The following is a 16,862-nucleotide window of genomic DNA, read 5'->3' on the forward strand; positions in this document are numbered from 1 at the left end:
CTCTTTTTCATTTCTTCTAAAACTGGGACTGTGATAGAAACTCTTGTTTGAAGACATTAGTTTGAAGATCACGAAATGAAACCCTGTGCGAAAAAGGTCTGATACTGTGATAGTCTGATCCGTTGCTTACTTTATTTTCTCTCTCTCGGATAGTTTTAAGTGGGCCGTAGAACCTAAATTAAAAATAAAAAAGGTTATTTAGGATTGGTTTTATATATTAAAGATTTAAAGACATATAAGTACCGGTTATGATTTATATACGAATACGCATATGACGGTATGACCTATTCTTTTGCTTTCGGCAACTAGGGTTTTGCCTCGTGAAGATGACCGAAGACCGAAAGATTAAGAACGTTGAAGAGATAATATATAAAGACAAGATTAGTGAGTTACCGGAAGATTTGCTTGTAACGATATTGAGTCTTATCCCAACAAAAGACGCAGTGGCCACCATGTTTCTTTCGAAACGATGGCTCTCTGTCTGGACGATGATACGAACACTTGAGTACAAAGACATCGACGTTGAAGATTATGGTTATTACGACGATGGCGGTGAACTTTTCTATAAGCATGCTGTCTGGTACAAGGAAATGAAAACGAGCGTTTGGAACTTTCTTGACAAATCGATGCAACTCCATAAGGCACCTGTAATAGACCACTTGTGCGTCAAACTCGGTCAATCATGTCCTACTGATGTTGATGTCGTAAAGTGGGTTGCAAACGCTGTCTCTCGTTGCTTGCTTGACCTAGAATTCGTGCTCTCCTGGTCTGCAGATCCAACCAGCTTGCCCTATAGCCTTTACTCCTGCGAATCTCTCGTGACATTGACTCTCTGCCACAAGATTCTCGTGGATGTTCCTTCTCCATCATGCCTACCATCCCTTAGAGAGCTCGATCTAGACTGTGTGGTGTATAAAGACGAGGATTCTATTGTTAGGTTCTTATCGGGCTGCCCCGTTCTGAAGTGTCTATACGTGAAGCGGAAAAAGACTGATAATGCGAAAAAGTTCACTATAAAAGTTCCTTCTTTATTGGAATTAGATTATATTAATCGTTTGTTTGATTATGATTTAGACGATGCCCTCGTTATCGATACTCCGAGATTAGAGGACTTTAGCATCTGTGATTTTTTTGGAGACTTTAGCTCGATCGAGAATATGCATTTTCTCAAGTGTGCATATATCAGTCTTGACACTTGCACTAGTGAAAAGATTATAAGTTCTGTTTCTTCGGTCTCATCTCTTGAGTTCTTTTTGTCTGATGAAATGGTAGAACTATCTTTTATATCTCTATTAATATTAATAGTCTTTCTTAATTTTTCTTTACGAGCATCCACTAATGTTGTGTTTGTTTTATCGCAGCTTGTGTGTAGTAGAAATATCAAATTCTCTAGACTTTTAAAGTTAAGAATATGTCCACGAGAATCAGATTGGTTGGAACCACTCATCATATCTTTACTTGAAAATTCCCCAAAACTAAAAGAACTATGGGTAGATTGTGTACGTGTATCTCTCCTCTGATCCTCTTCTAGCTTTGTTATGAAATTTTTAGAATAATTAAAGTTAAAATGTGTTAAAAATATAACCATCGTTGTTTCTCAGGATTGGGGATCAGCCAAGGATATTACACTTTCATGGAATCAACCGATCTCCACTCCCGGATGCTTGTCGTCGCAGCTCGAAACCTTTAAGTGGAAAGAATATAGGGGAACAGAAGGAGAAGAACAGTTCTTGAGATACGTCTTAGCCAGCTCTAAGTGTTTAAATACCACGATAATCTCTTTGGAGTACACCTTGGAAAGGAATCATGAAGAGAAACATCTGATGATGGAGAAGCTGAAAGATATTCCTAGGGCTTCAACAACATCTCAGCTATTGTTTGAATATATTTCGTTCATTTAAAGACAGGACGAAGCCTAGTTAATGTGGACCCCTAAATGTGTTCATGCCGCCTTACATTTCTTGTTCTTCCTTTTTTTGCTTCCTTAAGACAATAATAAAAATGAAAAAGGTGACATTGAAGCGACTGAGTTTCTAATTTGATTCACATTACAAACTTAATTAGTTGATTAAATTATAAAGAGATCAGAAATTTATATAATGAGAAAGCAGTCTCTTTTTCTTTAATTACTGTGTTCTGTAACTGTGAGTTTTGTTCAACCCACTGATCTTTCAAGCTTAATGCTCATAAGGTGGTTAACCTCGGCTCCAAACTCATCAGGCAACTTGTTGAAAACATCTCTGCAGAATCCAGAGATCATTGCCGCTAATGCTCTCTCATGATCGATTCCTCTCTGCTCGAAATAGAAAAGCTGGTCTTCTCCAATCTTTGAGGTACTCGCTTCGTGCTCTACTCTAGCCGATGGATTCTTTACCTGTTATTTTTTCAGAGTCCCACCACATATTAAAAACATGTACAGCTTTATTATAAACCTTATAATAAATTAAATATGAGATGATAGGCAAATTTAATTACCTGAATGTATGGATAGGTATTAGCAGCTGCATTGTCACCGATAAGCATTGAGTCACAAGTCGAAGTATTTTTAGCATTCTCAGCCCTAGATTGAACCTGAACAAGACCGCGGTAACAGTTTTTTGAATGCCCTGCCGAGATTCCCTTTGAAATAATTCTACTTTTGGTATTCTTTCCTTTGTGAATCATCTTGGAACCTGTATCAGCTTGCTGATAGTTATTAGTCAATGCACGGAGTAAAACTCGCCAACGGAACCATCACCTTCTAAAACCACGCTCGGGTACTTCCAAGTTATTGCCGACCCTTTCTCAACCTGAGTCCATGAGATCTTGGAACCATCTCCCGCGCAAAGACCGCGCTTCGTCACAAAATTGTAAACCCCACCTTTACCTTGACCATCACCTGCATACCAATTCTGCACCGTTGAGTACTTAATCTCAGCTCCTTCCCCACAATAGAGCTCAACCACAGCAGCGTGAAGCTGATTCGTGTTGTAAGAAGGAGCAGTGCAGCCTTCTAGATACTCAACAAAACTCCCTTCTTCAGCAACAATCAAAGTTCTTTCGAACTGACCAGTCCCCGTCGCGTTGATCCGGAAATAAGTCGAAACAGGCATCGGACATCTCGTGTTTTTCGGAACATAACAGAACGATCCATCGCTGAAAACAGTGGAGTTCAAAGCCGCGTAGTAATTATCATCACTAGGCACAACTCTTCCTAAATACTTCTTAATCAAACCCGGATACTCCCTAATAGCTTCCGACATGGAACAGAATATTACACCTGACTTCTCTAGAGTATCCCTATGAGTGGTAGCTACCGATTCACTATCGAAAACCGCATCAACCGCAACTTTATTACCCGAACACTTCTTTTTTGTTAAAGGAACGTCTAATCTATCGAAAACCTCAAGAAGCTGAGTATTATCATCATCAGCTTCATCTAAACTATTCAGAGTTGGTTTCTTTTTAGGAGCAGAGTAATAACACATATCCTGTAAATTAATACGAGGATATGTATTATCTGACCATTTAGGTTCTCTCAGTTTCAGAAACTTGGCGTAAGCTTTGAACCTAAACTCAAGCATCCAATCAGGTTCCTTTTTAAGTTTCGATATCGATCGAATCGTTTCTTCAGATAAACCTTTAGGGATTCTGAACGAATCTATATCTTCAGAGAATCCATATTTCTTGTCGTAATCTGGATTCTCAAAGTAGTGTTGAAATTTATCTTTTGGTTCAGCTCTGACTTTGAAAACCCTAGTTGGGTTTAGGGTTTTGGGAGATGGGAATTTAAAAAAACCGGGTTTGGGATGAAACCCTTTTGATGATTTGGAAGAAACTGAAACGGGTTGTGGAGAGAATCCGGAGTTACCGTGCGGGACAAGACACGCCATTGTTCGGAGATTGTTCTTTCTTTGTATTTTGGTTTCAACGTGTATTAAAAAAAGGGAAATTATATATATCCTTAGCACAAGTTATAAAAGATTGTTTTCCTGCCACGGCATATTAAAAAGTAAATATAATATGTCAAAATCATTTTTTCAGTTTTTCCAAAAAAAAAAAAAAAAAACTTTTGTGCAAGTGTTTGCGGTTGTGGAAAGCTAAATATGTATATATCTATACTCCTATATATATATATATATATATATTCAGTGAGTCTACTCTGTAGAATATTGTCGACATATTTATTAATAAACTTTTCTTAAAATTTTGTAAATATATTGATTACAATTTTTTTTTAAATTAAACTAAACTGTTTTTCCGTTGATCAATACAATAAAACTTGGATGTTTTCACCAGGTGATGACACATCAGCTTTAACATTCAAGCTATTGTTGACACATCAATTAAAATCAATAGCCAATAAAAATATTTGAATTAATACAACCAAGATTTCTAAATCAATAAAAAAAACTATGTGATATTAGACGTATCAATTAGGCCCAGAGCCCGAAGGCTGTTCCGGCCCGACCCTACTTTGAAAAACACTAAGCTCGGACTTAAATATATGTCCAAAAAATTGGATTTTTTGGACTCATCAGCCCGTTCGGGCTTAAGAGTTTAAGGACTTAGTCCAATGGGGCTCGGACCAGCCCGAAAAGCCCTAGAGCCTGAAGGCTGGTCCGGCCCGATCCGGCTTTGAAAAACACTGAGCTCGGACTTAAATATATGTCCATAAAATTGGGCTTTTTGGTCTCAGCCTGGTCGAGCTTAAGAGTTATAGGACTTAGCCCAATGGGGCTCGGACCGGCCCGAAAAGCCATTATACAAATATAATTATATATTTTTCTCATGATTGTTTGATTGTAAATAAAGTTTAAAACTCTAATCTTAGTTTTCATATTTACTTAATGCCCTTACTTAATATTTTTAAAATCTTTATCTGTGATATTTTATATGAATTATATATATTTTTATTTGGTTAAAGTATAAAAATTTATTTGGTTTTAAGTTATTTATTTGTTTTAGATTAAGTTGGTTTTAGTGAATATAGATGAGTTATTTAAGTTTTGATTGATTTGTTTTATATTGCACCTTTAAACATTGCTTTTTAAGACATGTTATAAACTAACTTATAAATTTGAATTTTTGATCTGTAAGATAAGCCCTGAATAGTCCGAAAAGTCTTGTAGCTCTGTTAGAGCCGGACCGGACTTTGAAATATATGCTCGGAAATATTTTGGACCAGGCCGAGAAGGGCTCAAATATATGTGGGTTTTGTGGATTTCAAGCCGGACCGGGTCGAGCCAGCCCGATTGACATCCCTATGTGCCACATCACGTTGTCTTTCACTTCATAAACTCTTACACACATAATAAAAGAAAAACACCAAGACTCTAATTGTTTGTTCGTCTCCTTCACACTAACTTCTCTTGAATTCAATTAGAGAGAAGAAACAAAAGAATCGTCACAAAGATTTGTCTTCAATGAAACAATCAAAAAGAGAAGAAAACGCATGACTCGTGCGGCAAGAGACATAGAAGAAGCTTAGGTCATTGTTAAATAGGCAAAGCAATCTCACCAAATTCACCTTTGATTAATTCGAACAATAATTTTACCAAAATCTACAGATTATGAAATAAAATTATCTGGTTATCGAGAACTCTTTGGAAGAAGAAGCGAAGTTAAAAATTAGGATAGAGAAGAAATTTGAAAAGATATACTAAAGAGAGAGAAGGAGAAAGGAGAGAGAGAGAGAGAGAGAGAGAGAGAGAGAGAGAGAGAGAGAGAGAGAGAGAGAGAGAGAGAGAGTGATGTGAAGATGAAGGAAGAAGAGAAGAGAGACATAGAGATATCAATTTCTCAGGTAAGCCCCTCCCTAACCACACAATTGTCGTCTGATATACAAAAAATTAATAAAATTCACGAAAGAGCAACTTAGGCATAACAAAGTTCATTAATTTCTTTTAGAATCGCAGGTCTAATTGAGGTAAAGATGTCGTTTGTGTAAATTGACTCACCTCTTTTTTGCTGACTTAGGTCTTGAATGAAGATGATGTTGAGCAAATTGATGCTTTGGACTAGAACGTTTTTTTTTCAAGGTTTAGTACAATAAATGTTACTACTACTCCAGAACTCTCTATGTGAAAATTATCATTATTTATTTCCCTTTCGATCTTAGTAAATTTCAAAATCTTCATCTTTGATTTGTAGCAAACAACAGATGATAGATTGGAATCATGATCAGTTATGTAGTTGCAATATCTAAAATGGTTGGAGGCGTGCTTCAATATATGAGTTATGGACAAAACGAAACAACTAACAAATGCCATATAGAGAACACCATTAAAAACAGAATCGCCACCTTCATATGAGAAAGTGATTCAAGATGTTTGGTTCAAACCGTTGGTTCTTCTAAGCATGGCCAAGACTTCAAAGCTTTATAAAAGATATATTGTGGAGAAGTTGACAATGATTTAAACCAAACACTTTATTCTAAAGTCGTCAAGCTAACTAATCAACGTCCACTAATAATACTTACAAAGGAAAATCTTATCCCGGTTTATCATGTTGTATTGGAAAATTGAACTAAATTGGATGGCTTCAATTATTGAGCTTGATTGACAAAAATATTGTACTTGGTAGTGATATATATATATATATATATATATATATATATATATATATATATAATGGGTAAGTTTGAATTATAATAAAAAGTCACATTTATATACAATATCATCCAATTTATATATCATTAAAGTAAATTTTAATGTTTATTTATCTAACTATTTAATTTTTCTAAAAACCATTTATGCGGACTCACGTACCAATGTGTAACAAAAATTATAGTAATCACAATTTGTTTAACTCTATTTTTTTTTCAATTTTTACTTTGAAAACTAAAACAAATTATAAAAATAAGAATACAAAAAAAATTATTATTAACCACTACAAAAACCTTTATTGATTATGATATATTTGATTCCAAACAACATAAAATACAAATAGTATTCCAAAAAATACAAAATAAATTAATAAATACAAAATAATCTAAAACAACCTGCGGCGTAATTAAACTAAATTCTGTAGATTTCTATTGATTTTTTTTTAAATGGGTTAATTGTTTAAAATTTAAAAACTGTAAGATTGTATAATGTATAATCTTTAAATTAGTAAAATTTGTTAATTTGTGACATAACGTTTCTTGTTCTTGGCGTTTATGTATAATGATTGTATAATTGTAATTTATAATTTTCATTTGAGTAGATTATCTACAATTCTAGACATTTGTTTGCATCAGCAAAACAATGATTCTTATAAAATCTATGTCCTTGTAACTTATTCTATGTATGACTTGTACACCCTTTTAGAAAACAAACAAGAATCACATTGAGTCTGTAGAGGCCCATTAAGAAGAATTAAAATTGACTATCAAATGTTATTGAGTTTACAATTGTGTGGCCGAGTGCATTGTCTCTCTCGTTTTCTTGTTAGGTCCAATAAGAATAATAATACGGATTTAGTTCTTTTCTGCCCCTATAAGTCGGAGTAATGCAGAAAAAGGGATATGAGATTTTGGGGTTTTAGCAAAGTTTTTGAGAAATTGTTTTGATGAAAAGGATATGAGATTTTGGTCCTAATACAATTGACAAATATAATATTCTGACCCATGTTCTCTCACTCTCTCTCTCTCTCTCGTTTTTGTCTGTATCGTCTTTTTTTCGGATATGAAGAACATATCTGAATCAATTTTTGTCTGTTCGGATGTTCCTCTTGAAGGTCTTCTTTATTTCCCCTGAAACGATTAAAATCCATACAGTGTCCGATGAGATTGAAGTTGGTCATAATCTCCGGAATTATAAAGTGACGGAGGTAATTTTTGATTCCAAAATTGTACTGCGACTCTGTCGGTTTGTTTTTTAGTCTTTCGTTTGCTACTATGGAATTTGATGCAATCAATTTTCTGTTTTCCAAAATCGGGTTTTGGGAATTTTGCTTAGGTAGGATTGAATATTGTTTAACGAAGGAAATTTAAGAATTCTAAATGACATTTCTTATTACTCAAACTGTGTTATGTGATTTGCAGGTTTTATATGTCGATCCTCATGAACAGATTTCCTGAAATTGGTTTCCTTAATCGTCTATAGTGTAAGATCAGTGAATTTTCCTTTTTCATATTTTAGATGCATTAAGGTCAGTTTGGTTTCCAAAAAAAAAACATACTTTCTTAATAAGAAGTTTAGTATGACCAGCTATAGTAGCAGCCTTATAATGTTCCTAATAAGTATATTTACAGGCGCTTCTTATGTCTCTATTCAGGTCAGGTTTTGGACCTGAATATCAATGAAAGAGTATGTAGAAGTTTTGCCAGAGAAATAAGAATCGATTCCAGTCTTTCTTATAAATTGAATCTGATCATTCTGCTTAATATATCATCTGACTTATAGTCCAAAAATATTTGTTGTGTAGGCTAATTTCAAAGACAACATGGTAATGAAAACGCATCATCTACGGGACTTGTTTCTACACACCAATTCACAACAGTTTAAGAACTATGTTTATAGATATAGAAACCCTTGCTATATATTGTCTGATACGTATTTAAATTTCTCACGTCTTGAACTTGCGATTTTGTTCTATGTCAAATTAAGTAGTAATTCACAACAGTTTAAGCGGTATGTTTATAGATAAAATCCACGTCTTAAAATTACACTTTGATAATGAAGTAGTTTCAACTTAATAATTAGTTTTCAATCTGGCTTAAAAATAAGCTGAAAAATAAAAAGTTTTTGTCGCAAGAGTTACGATAATAACTAACAAAAAATTATTCAACCCAGTATCTTCAGTTAACCTCCTTCCAAATTAGCCATCTACAAAAAGTATAAATACTTATTTCACCATGAACCTCCATGAGCCAATGGGAAGGTGGTTGACATAACGGTTCACCAAGTCTTTTTTCACGGACCCGTGTATTTTCATTCCGTGAAGGTATATTTTATAGTGAGAGAAGAGAAACTTATGAAAAGAATACATTATTTGAAAGTGATACTCACAGTCTAGTCAGCCAAAATGAGTTCAAGGGCTTAGCATGTGGTAGTTGTATATTGGCACGAAGGACTTTGACCTCTTGTATGGACGGATGTCGCGGAGAAAAGCAAAAGAAACCGGCGTTATTTTAGGTATGGATTTATTTAGCTTTGTTTGTTGTGAGGCTATCATTGGTGAGACTGTATTTATATAGTATGGAAAAGAAGGATTGTTATGATTGCGTCTAAAAAATTAAGAATATACGGGATTCGCTATTGTTGGGAAGTTTAGATTTTTTGCCGATAGTATTTAGAAGGATACGTTAATTTGCGTATATTAAGGAATAAGAGGATGTTATGGGTGCGATATCTTCGTAGATTGATATCACAATAATATTTATTGATTATGATTGATTGTTGAATTAATTTATATTAACATTTTTGAAATACATTTTGGTTTATGTCCTTTAAGTTTTGCTTATTTAATTTGTTTTATTTATAACATTAACCCCTAACAATTTTCCTAAAATAACATTTCGTATAAACTCAATTAATGGAACTATTTAAATCGACCTAATTTGATATGTTTATTGCCATAAATAGCTTGACAACATCTATACATTTCGATTTTTCCAAAAACAACTCTACACATTAAAATTATCCATATTTACATAGTTAATCCTTACAATTTTTTCAAACTAGCAATAACTAAATTATTCTTAAAACCGCAAAAAAAAATTATTTCTAAGATATATGTACGTAATTAATTTGTGTTTTCCTTTTAAATTAAAAGAGTTAAATGTTTTAGTTTTTTAAAAGAAACAATAATATCCCAAGAACATATTTTTCCAATGAAATTGAGATTTTTACTTAATCGTTTGTTTCTCTTATGGGTGAATCTTTTATGATAGGATTTTGCCTACTTAAGGAAAACAATAATGACGATTGAATATTAACAATAAACCATAAAAAATCAAAAACAAATCTTTGTTTCCATAATTATAAATATAATAAAGCGGAAATCGAGATAATATGTAAAACAGAAACTAATTACTACACCAAAATCTTATTAATGGCATATTCCTTACATAAAAAATTTTTCCTATACATTATTTCGTAATCAAATCTTGCTTAACAAGATTTTCTAGATTCACACACACATATATCTTTATCATCTTCTTAAGCCACTATATATACCATTCACTGGCAGTACTAAAAGTACTGAATCCGAAAAAGAAACTATCATCTTCTTATTAGTGGCTATAATTTTTTTTTTAAGAAGGTTTTATTGTGATTTTTTGTGCATAGTTATATGGTGGGATGGCTTGACACAACTCATGTGATGTTCAGAAGAGGAGTTTCAGAATTTGGAGAACTAAGAAAATGATTTAGCACAACTTATTCTTTAAAGGTATGTTTACTTTAGCATTGTTACTTTTGTTTTTTTTTGTGTAATTGTTACTTGCCTTTTGATTTTGGTATAAGGGATTGATTTACTGTATAGTTTCACAGATCTCAATCCCATATACCAAAATTTGTTTCTTTTTTCATCAACCAAAATCTTTTTGAAGGTAAGTTTACTTAATACTAGGTGCTTCCCCACGCAACGCGTGGATTGTGGTTTAGTTGGCACTTTTTTTGTTTTTTTTGTCTTTTTCGTTTTCTCTTTTGTATTATTTCGTTTTAATTAGGCATATACGGGCTTCGCAGTCACTTGTATTTATACACTATATGTTATACCATTTCGTTTAGATGTGTACAATTGTAGCATTTATTTTTTATGAATTATGAGGATGTTGTTTCTTGCTTTTGAGGATCCAATCTTATCATTTATTGTATTTTAGATTTTCTAATTAACTGCTTATGTAAACCCTTCATACGTTAATGTTGCAATAATAAGTTATTTTTAAAAAATAATTATCTTTCGTGTAAGTGATTATGTTTGTATGCCTATGTTTTGGTCTAATATCAATAAGATCGTTTCTATTTTTCTTTAGCTGGCTTTGTAACCAATTTTGAGTTAATCAAATAATGGGTCGAATTATGGTGTTAATAAGTAATATAAATTCTTATGTATATATATTTTATATATGTGACTATAAGTTTAGCTAACAAAAATATTCTGTAATATTTAAAGATAATCTTGAACATATATATATATATATATATATATATATATATATATATATATTTATATTTGTGGGAGGAATTTATAGAATTATTGGATAGAAGTTATTTTTGAGTTAAATGACCTTTTATGCCTTTAAAGTGAGTTGAATATTAATAAATTTTTATGTGTCTTGACTTTTTAAAAAAAGAATACCAAGTGTTTCCTTCCAAATTTGAAGTGACATAGTATTTTAGTTTTCTTATATGATTTTATGAACTTCAATGTAAAGTTTTTTCAAAGTAATAAGTACACTCACACTAATTGAATTATAAACATTTCGATTAATCATCTGCTCTTTTAAATATATTAAATAAGTATGTTGTTGTTCCTACAAATAGGACAACATATATTATAGTTTAACCATGGAGTTAAGCAATGGAAATGAAACTTGTGATTGCAAGACAAAATGTTTATATATATTATGTTACACATTGATCGTTCAAAAATGAATAGGAACATCTAATTCTCAAATAAAGTTGATTTTTTTGTTAAAACCAACATATGTGAATTAATATATAACTATGCAAATTTTAAAAATAAATATGAATAGATCAGAAAGGCAAGAAATATAAAAGAAATATTTTATTTTTATATAAATAAAATAAAAATTGAAAACAATGTTAAATATATGTAATACTTTCTAAATTAAAGTATATAATCAAACTCTTACAAGTTACAACACATATGAGATATAACAACATTTGATATTGGTGGGAGAGGAGGAGAAAATGATTACTATAAGATGGTAATCCAAATTAGATAATGGAGATGAATCTTTAAAAAATAAGAACAATGTAAAATATATATCATTTAGTCCTTTCTAAATTAAAATATAGAATCAAACTCTTACAACACATATGAGATATAACAACATTTGATATTAGTGGGAGAGGAAGAGAGAATGATTACTTATAAGATAATAATCCAAATTAGATAATGGAGATAAATCTTTTAAAATAAGAACAGTGTAAAATATATATCATTTAGTCTCTAAAATTAAACTTTAGCATTAAAAATTTAAAATGATATTTCATTTATTTTTTACAACCCATACAACAAAAATAAGAAATAAAAAATAAATAAAAAACGAAAAATGATTTGAGGTATTGTATAAGAGAATGAGAAAATGTGAAAATGATATAGTAAAAGAATGCCAATATGAGAGAATGAGAGATTGAGAGAATGCTTATTTATATGATAAGAAATGATGGAAGTTACATTTAGAATTATGGAGTTACAATAGTAATTTATTGTGTTTGAATAAAATTGAGTGGTAGAATATGATTAATGCATAAATTATTTTATTTTCAGTTATAATTTTATTTTAATGTGTGAGTTAAATGTATTGTGTTTATTGGGTCTTAAATATTGTTTAAAGCAATTATAATGCAAATAAAAAAATAAAAAAATTAGAAAACATTAAATGAAAATCAACCAATAAGGTGAGACCAAAACCTTACTTTTATATATATGATATATTGCTTTAAACTTTGAAATGAGAAATATATTATAAACAATAATTTTACATGAGAAATATATTAATTTAGCCAACCAAAATATGAATATAAGTTTAGCCAACCAAAATAATTAAAAATATATTAAAATTTAACCAAAAATATTTTCTCTTGAAAGATAAATAAGTTAGTATGAGGAATGAATTAATGTACAATTATTGGATAGGAGATACATTTGAGTTAAATGGAGTTACATGCCTTTAATTATAAATAAATATTTTAATTTTTTATAACCTAAAATAAAAGGAATACCAAGTGGCCGAATCGAAATTCACATGATTTGGTTGTTTGTTGATATAAACTCAACACTTACACATAATATTTCAAAATAAAAAAAATATTACTTTTGAAGTGACAAACTAAATTAGTTTTCTTATAAAATTATATGAATTCTTCAATCTCAATGATTTTTAAAACCCCAAGGATAACTTATATTTTTTTTTGTTTTTTCACTCATCAATTTAATTTATAGTGCTAGATTTCATATTAATGGTTTCATCTTTAGAGAATTTAGTTAAATGGTATATTTAAAATTATATTTTATTTTTATATTTAAGTTCCAGTTGAATATGATTTCTTTTTTGGATCATTTTTTATTTTGATTAAACACACAAAAACCTATTGTTTAATTATGTTCTTTTTGTTTTCAAAAACCTCAAATCATAAAAAAATATATATTATATTGATATTTGCAGATTTATCAATTGGATCACAAAACAACATAGTCTTTATAAATAAAGTTGATAGATTTTACAAAACAAAATAAACTTTATAAATGGATAATTATATTGATCTTTAAATATTATATTGATCTTTATAAATTATTAAAAATAATACATGATTATGTGAGATAACTAGAGACATATTAGATAATTAGATATGGATCATTTCAACTTCATGATCTTATTGTGTGGTGAATATTGTAAGAAAGTATGAAAATAATAACTTACAAGATGTTAATATAAAATAGAAAATGGAGATAAACCTTTTAAAAGATTAATATATATATATATATATATAAGATATATATATTATTCAAACTCTAAAACTAAGCTTTTACAATGTTATTTGATTTAATTTTTTATAACCCATACAACAACAATAACAAAAAAAAATACAAAACAAAAAAAAACAAAAAAAAAGAGATTTGAGAGTAGTGGAAGAAGATGAGAGAATGAAAGAGTGATAGAATAAGAGAATAAGATAATGAGTATTTATAGGAAGAGAAATGATGAAAAAATAGATTTAGAAAAATGAGAGTTACAATTCTAATTTATTGTTTTGTTTTAATACAATTTAGTGGAGAAATAAAATTAATGCATAGGGGGAATTTATATAATTTCAGTTTTATATTATATGAGTTAAATGTGAAATTAATTGTTTTAAAATTTGTGTTTTAATATAAATATTTTTTTTTTGTTAAAATTGCATTGCCAAGTGGACCAATAAAAAGAGAGTGAAACCTTTTTTTTTTTTATATGATTTGTTTATTGGCCTTTGTATTGTATTTATCAAAAATCACTCCATTAATTGTACTCCTAAGTCTTAACCAATGGTGTAGATAAAGCGTAACCAAGGGCTAACTTGTCAGTTCAATATACTTATCCACGTAAGATAGTATGTTCTATGTTGTAGTGTATAATCTGCATCACTAATATACATTTCTTAATTGTTTTGTTTTTGCAGCTCAATTGTAATCATGGCAATAATCGGTGCATCAAAAGGTATGTTTTCTAATTTATTTATCATAACTACTTTTATTTTGTTTTATCTTTGCTGTTTAGTTTTTTTCCTTCTAAATAACTGATTTTCTTTAGAATTCTCCATTGGAGAATCAGTAGTAATCTACTTAAACTATTTATGTTACAAATACAAATTTTAAATTTGCTAATATCATCCTTTTCTTTTGACAGAGGAGCAATGAGATCTTCGTTGTAAATGTAATTTTATATTCACTAACGTTTTCATGTGCAATTAAATCATTTTTAGTTGAATCAGGGTGTAGCTCACTACAACAAACTTACAGAGTCAATAAAGAATGATGGAGGAGTAAGAACTATATTTAATTCTTATTAGTGTTTAAAAAGAAATTGTAATAAATCAAAAGTTATAACATTGATGCTACTATGTTATATTACATTGATGCTTTTTTTATTTTTTTTTTCAATCAGCGGATGTTTTAAATGGATACACTTTCCCTTTCTTATTTATTTAAGCGTTTTTTACAATAATTATTTCCATATGTTTATATACTCTTTAATGTTTAAAAAATTGTACATATCAACTGTTTTGCAGTTTTTAATTTATTTTTTGTTTTATGGTTTTTAGTTTTTATTTTTGGTGTAGATAATATTTCTTGCAAAATAATCTTGAAGGGTATTTGTTTAGTTTTTGGTTTTTATCAATAATTCTTCTTAAAAATGTTTTTGAAGTCTTTTTATTTAATTTTTTTCCTTTTGTTTTGTGTTTAAGAATTGACTAAAATAATGATAATAATTGTTTTATAAAATGTCACATTAAATATATTGAAATCCCGCATATAATTTGGTTTACTGAATTTTTGAGGAATTACCAAAAATAATAAAATTCCCATTATTTATCATAAACTATATATATTGCCATGAAAAATTATAAAATATAAAAATATGCTAATTTGGTAAAACAATTAACATAATTAAACTTGATAAAAAACTTATTTTGATTTTGGTGAGACGGGAAACTTATTTTGATTTTGATATGACAGGTTGGCATTATAGGGAGTAAAGTGAAATTTGATTTTTTAAAACACTTTTAGATGTGGACCAGGGAATTAATGTATTAATAAACTATACATATACCATTAAAAAGTTGCACACACTACAAAAATCCTATAATTTGAATATTTATATCAAATACCAATAAATATTCATTACTATACAATCTAAAAATTAATAAAACGATAATAAAATAACAAATAAATACAACATATTTTTTTTTTAATTAAAAATATTATCCCACAGTATACTGCGGGTTAAATCCTAGTAGTAAATGATTATGATTGATTGTTGCATTTGCAGAAAATTAGGCCTGAAGTCGAAGGAAGTTAAAAGAGATTGTAGTTTCTATATTTTCGGCCAACGAAACTGTGTTATTTTTTTATTATTTTTTATTGATTGTAATTAGAATAGCATTGTCTATAAATAAGTTTGAACTTAAAGCCTTTTTATGAAAAATGTTAATATAGATAGTTTATATACATGCCCCTACAATAGAAAATTTCTTTATAAACCTAATTAAAAAAACATAGAGTACTTTTCAATAAAAAACAAAAATCAGTCGCCAATTTTTATAACTTTATTTTCTAATTGTAGAAAAAATGTAAGTTAACCCCGGAAAGTCAAAACTAGTAATAAATATAACTCTCAATGACAGCTAAATTTGTAAAATGTTTATAAATAGTATATAATCGAATTCACTCAATACAAAATCCAAATCCACATTTATAACTTTAAAAAATAAATATATGTGACCATGTAAATGTTTATAACATATGCATAAATATTACATTGTGTATTACTAATTATTTAGTATTAAACTGCTTTTTTATAGATAAAAAGTAAGCTACTTAATTAATTACGGTAGTCCTTTTCGCAACCTTTGCATATTTTACATTGTCGTAATTAAATTAAAGAAAGGTGCATTGGATAGAAAAATAGAAGCCATTTGATTTGATGAGTCAATGGTGATTATTTTTAAAACATCGGTAGTGGAGGGACACTCCAGATGATGAGGGATATCAAGCGAGTATATATGTAAAAAAAAAAAATTGTCACACTTTATTTTTTTCTAATTAATATTTATATAAAATATTGGTGATGTAGAAAGAATAATACAATGTTAACTAAAAAAAACATGACGAATGCTCTTTTTCGTTTTATGAATGCTCGAACGTTTGATAAACGTCAATTCGCGTTTTACACTCAAAAAGTCAAAACAAAGGCATAGAAACTAGAAAGAATCACTAATCCAACGGTCCATTATCCATATAGATACACCGCAAGTGTTCGATAACGCACCATAGTTAATTTAGCTACCATTGCTAAACACGTGTCACGACACCAACACGTGTCAAATTCGTATCACCAGCTGTCCTAAATGGTTTCTATAAGTTCGCAACATAAGATATTGTTAAGAAAAGAATACATATTGAAAAAAGTTAAGACAAAAGCATTTTATAAAGCTAAATTACGA

At 29.7% G+C, this 16,862-nt stretch overlaps 2 protein-coding genes and 1 long non-coding RNA gene across 4 annotated transcripts; 2 read left to right on the top strand and 1 right to left on the bottom strand.

Annotated features, from left to right (window-relative positions):
- The first annotated feature begins 326 nt into the window (after positions 1-326).
- Positions 327-1,901, top strand: LOC104763128 (putative FBD-associated F-box protein At1g05080). Its single transcript, XM_087497709.1, has 4 exons — positions 327-521; positions 588-1,268; positions 1,362-1,505; positions 1,602-1,901. Exons 1-4 carry the CDS (start codon positions 327-329, stop codon positions 1,899-1,901), a joined length of 1,320 nt encoding a protein of 439 aa, XP_087353835.1.
- A 254-nt stretch (positions 1,902-2,155) lies between these two features.
- Positions 2,156-3,872, bottom strand: LOC104760509 (iron-sulfur cluster assembly SufBD family protein ABCI8, chloroplastic). The gene is given in 3 exon segments (XM_087497479.1): positions 2,156-2,374; positions 2,476-2,708; positions 2,711-3,872. Coding segments are annotated over 3 exon segments (1,614 nt in total).
- A 3,531-nt stretch (positions 3,873-7,403) lies between these two features.
- On the top strand, positions 7,404-10,756 carry LOC104760510 (uncharacterized). Of its 2 annotated transcripts, none has more exons than XR_002036480.2 (4): positions 7,404-7,794; positions 8,009-8,070; positions 8,392-9,101; positions 10,257-10,756. It is a non-coding gene; the product is annotated as an uncharacterized LOC104760510 (long non-coding RNA). The 2 variants fall into 2 exon arrangements; XR_015589423.1 differs by lacking the exon at positions 10,257-10,756 and adding an exon at positions 8,242-8,273 and having other exon boundaries at positions 8,392-8,615.
- The last annotated feature ends 6,106 nt before the right edge of the window (positions 10,757-16,862 follow it).

Source organism: Camelina sativa, chromosome 18 (assembly GCF_030686135.1).
Source record: "Camelina sativa cultivar CO46 ecotype springtype chromosome 18, ASM3068613v1".
NCBI classification, from domain to species: domain Eukaryota; kingdom Viridiplantae; phylum Streptophyta; class Magnoliopsida; order Brassicales; family Brassicaceae; genus Camelina; species Camelina sativa.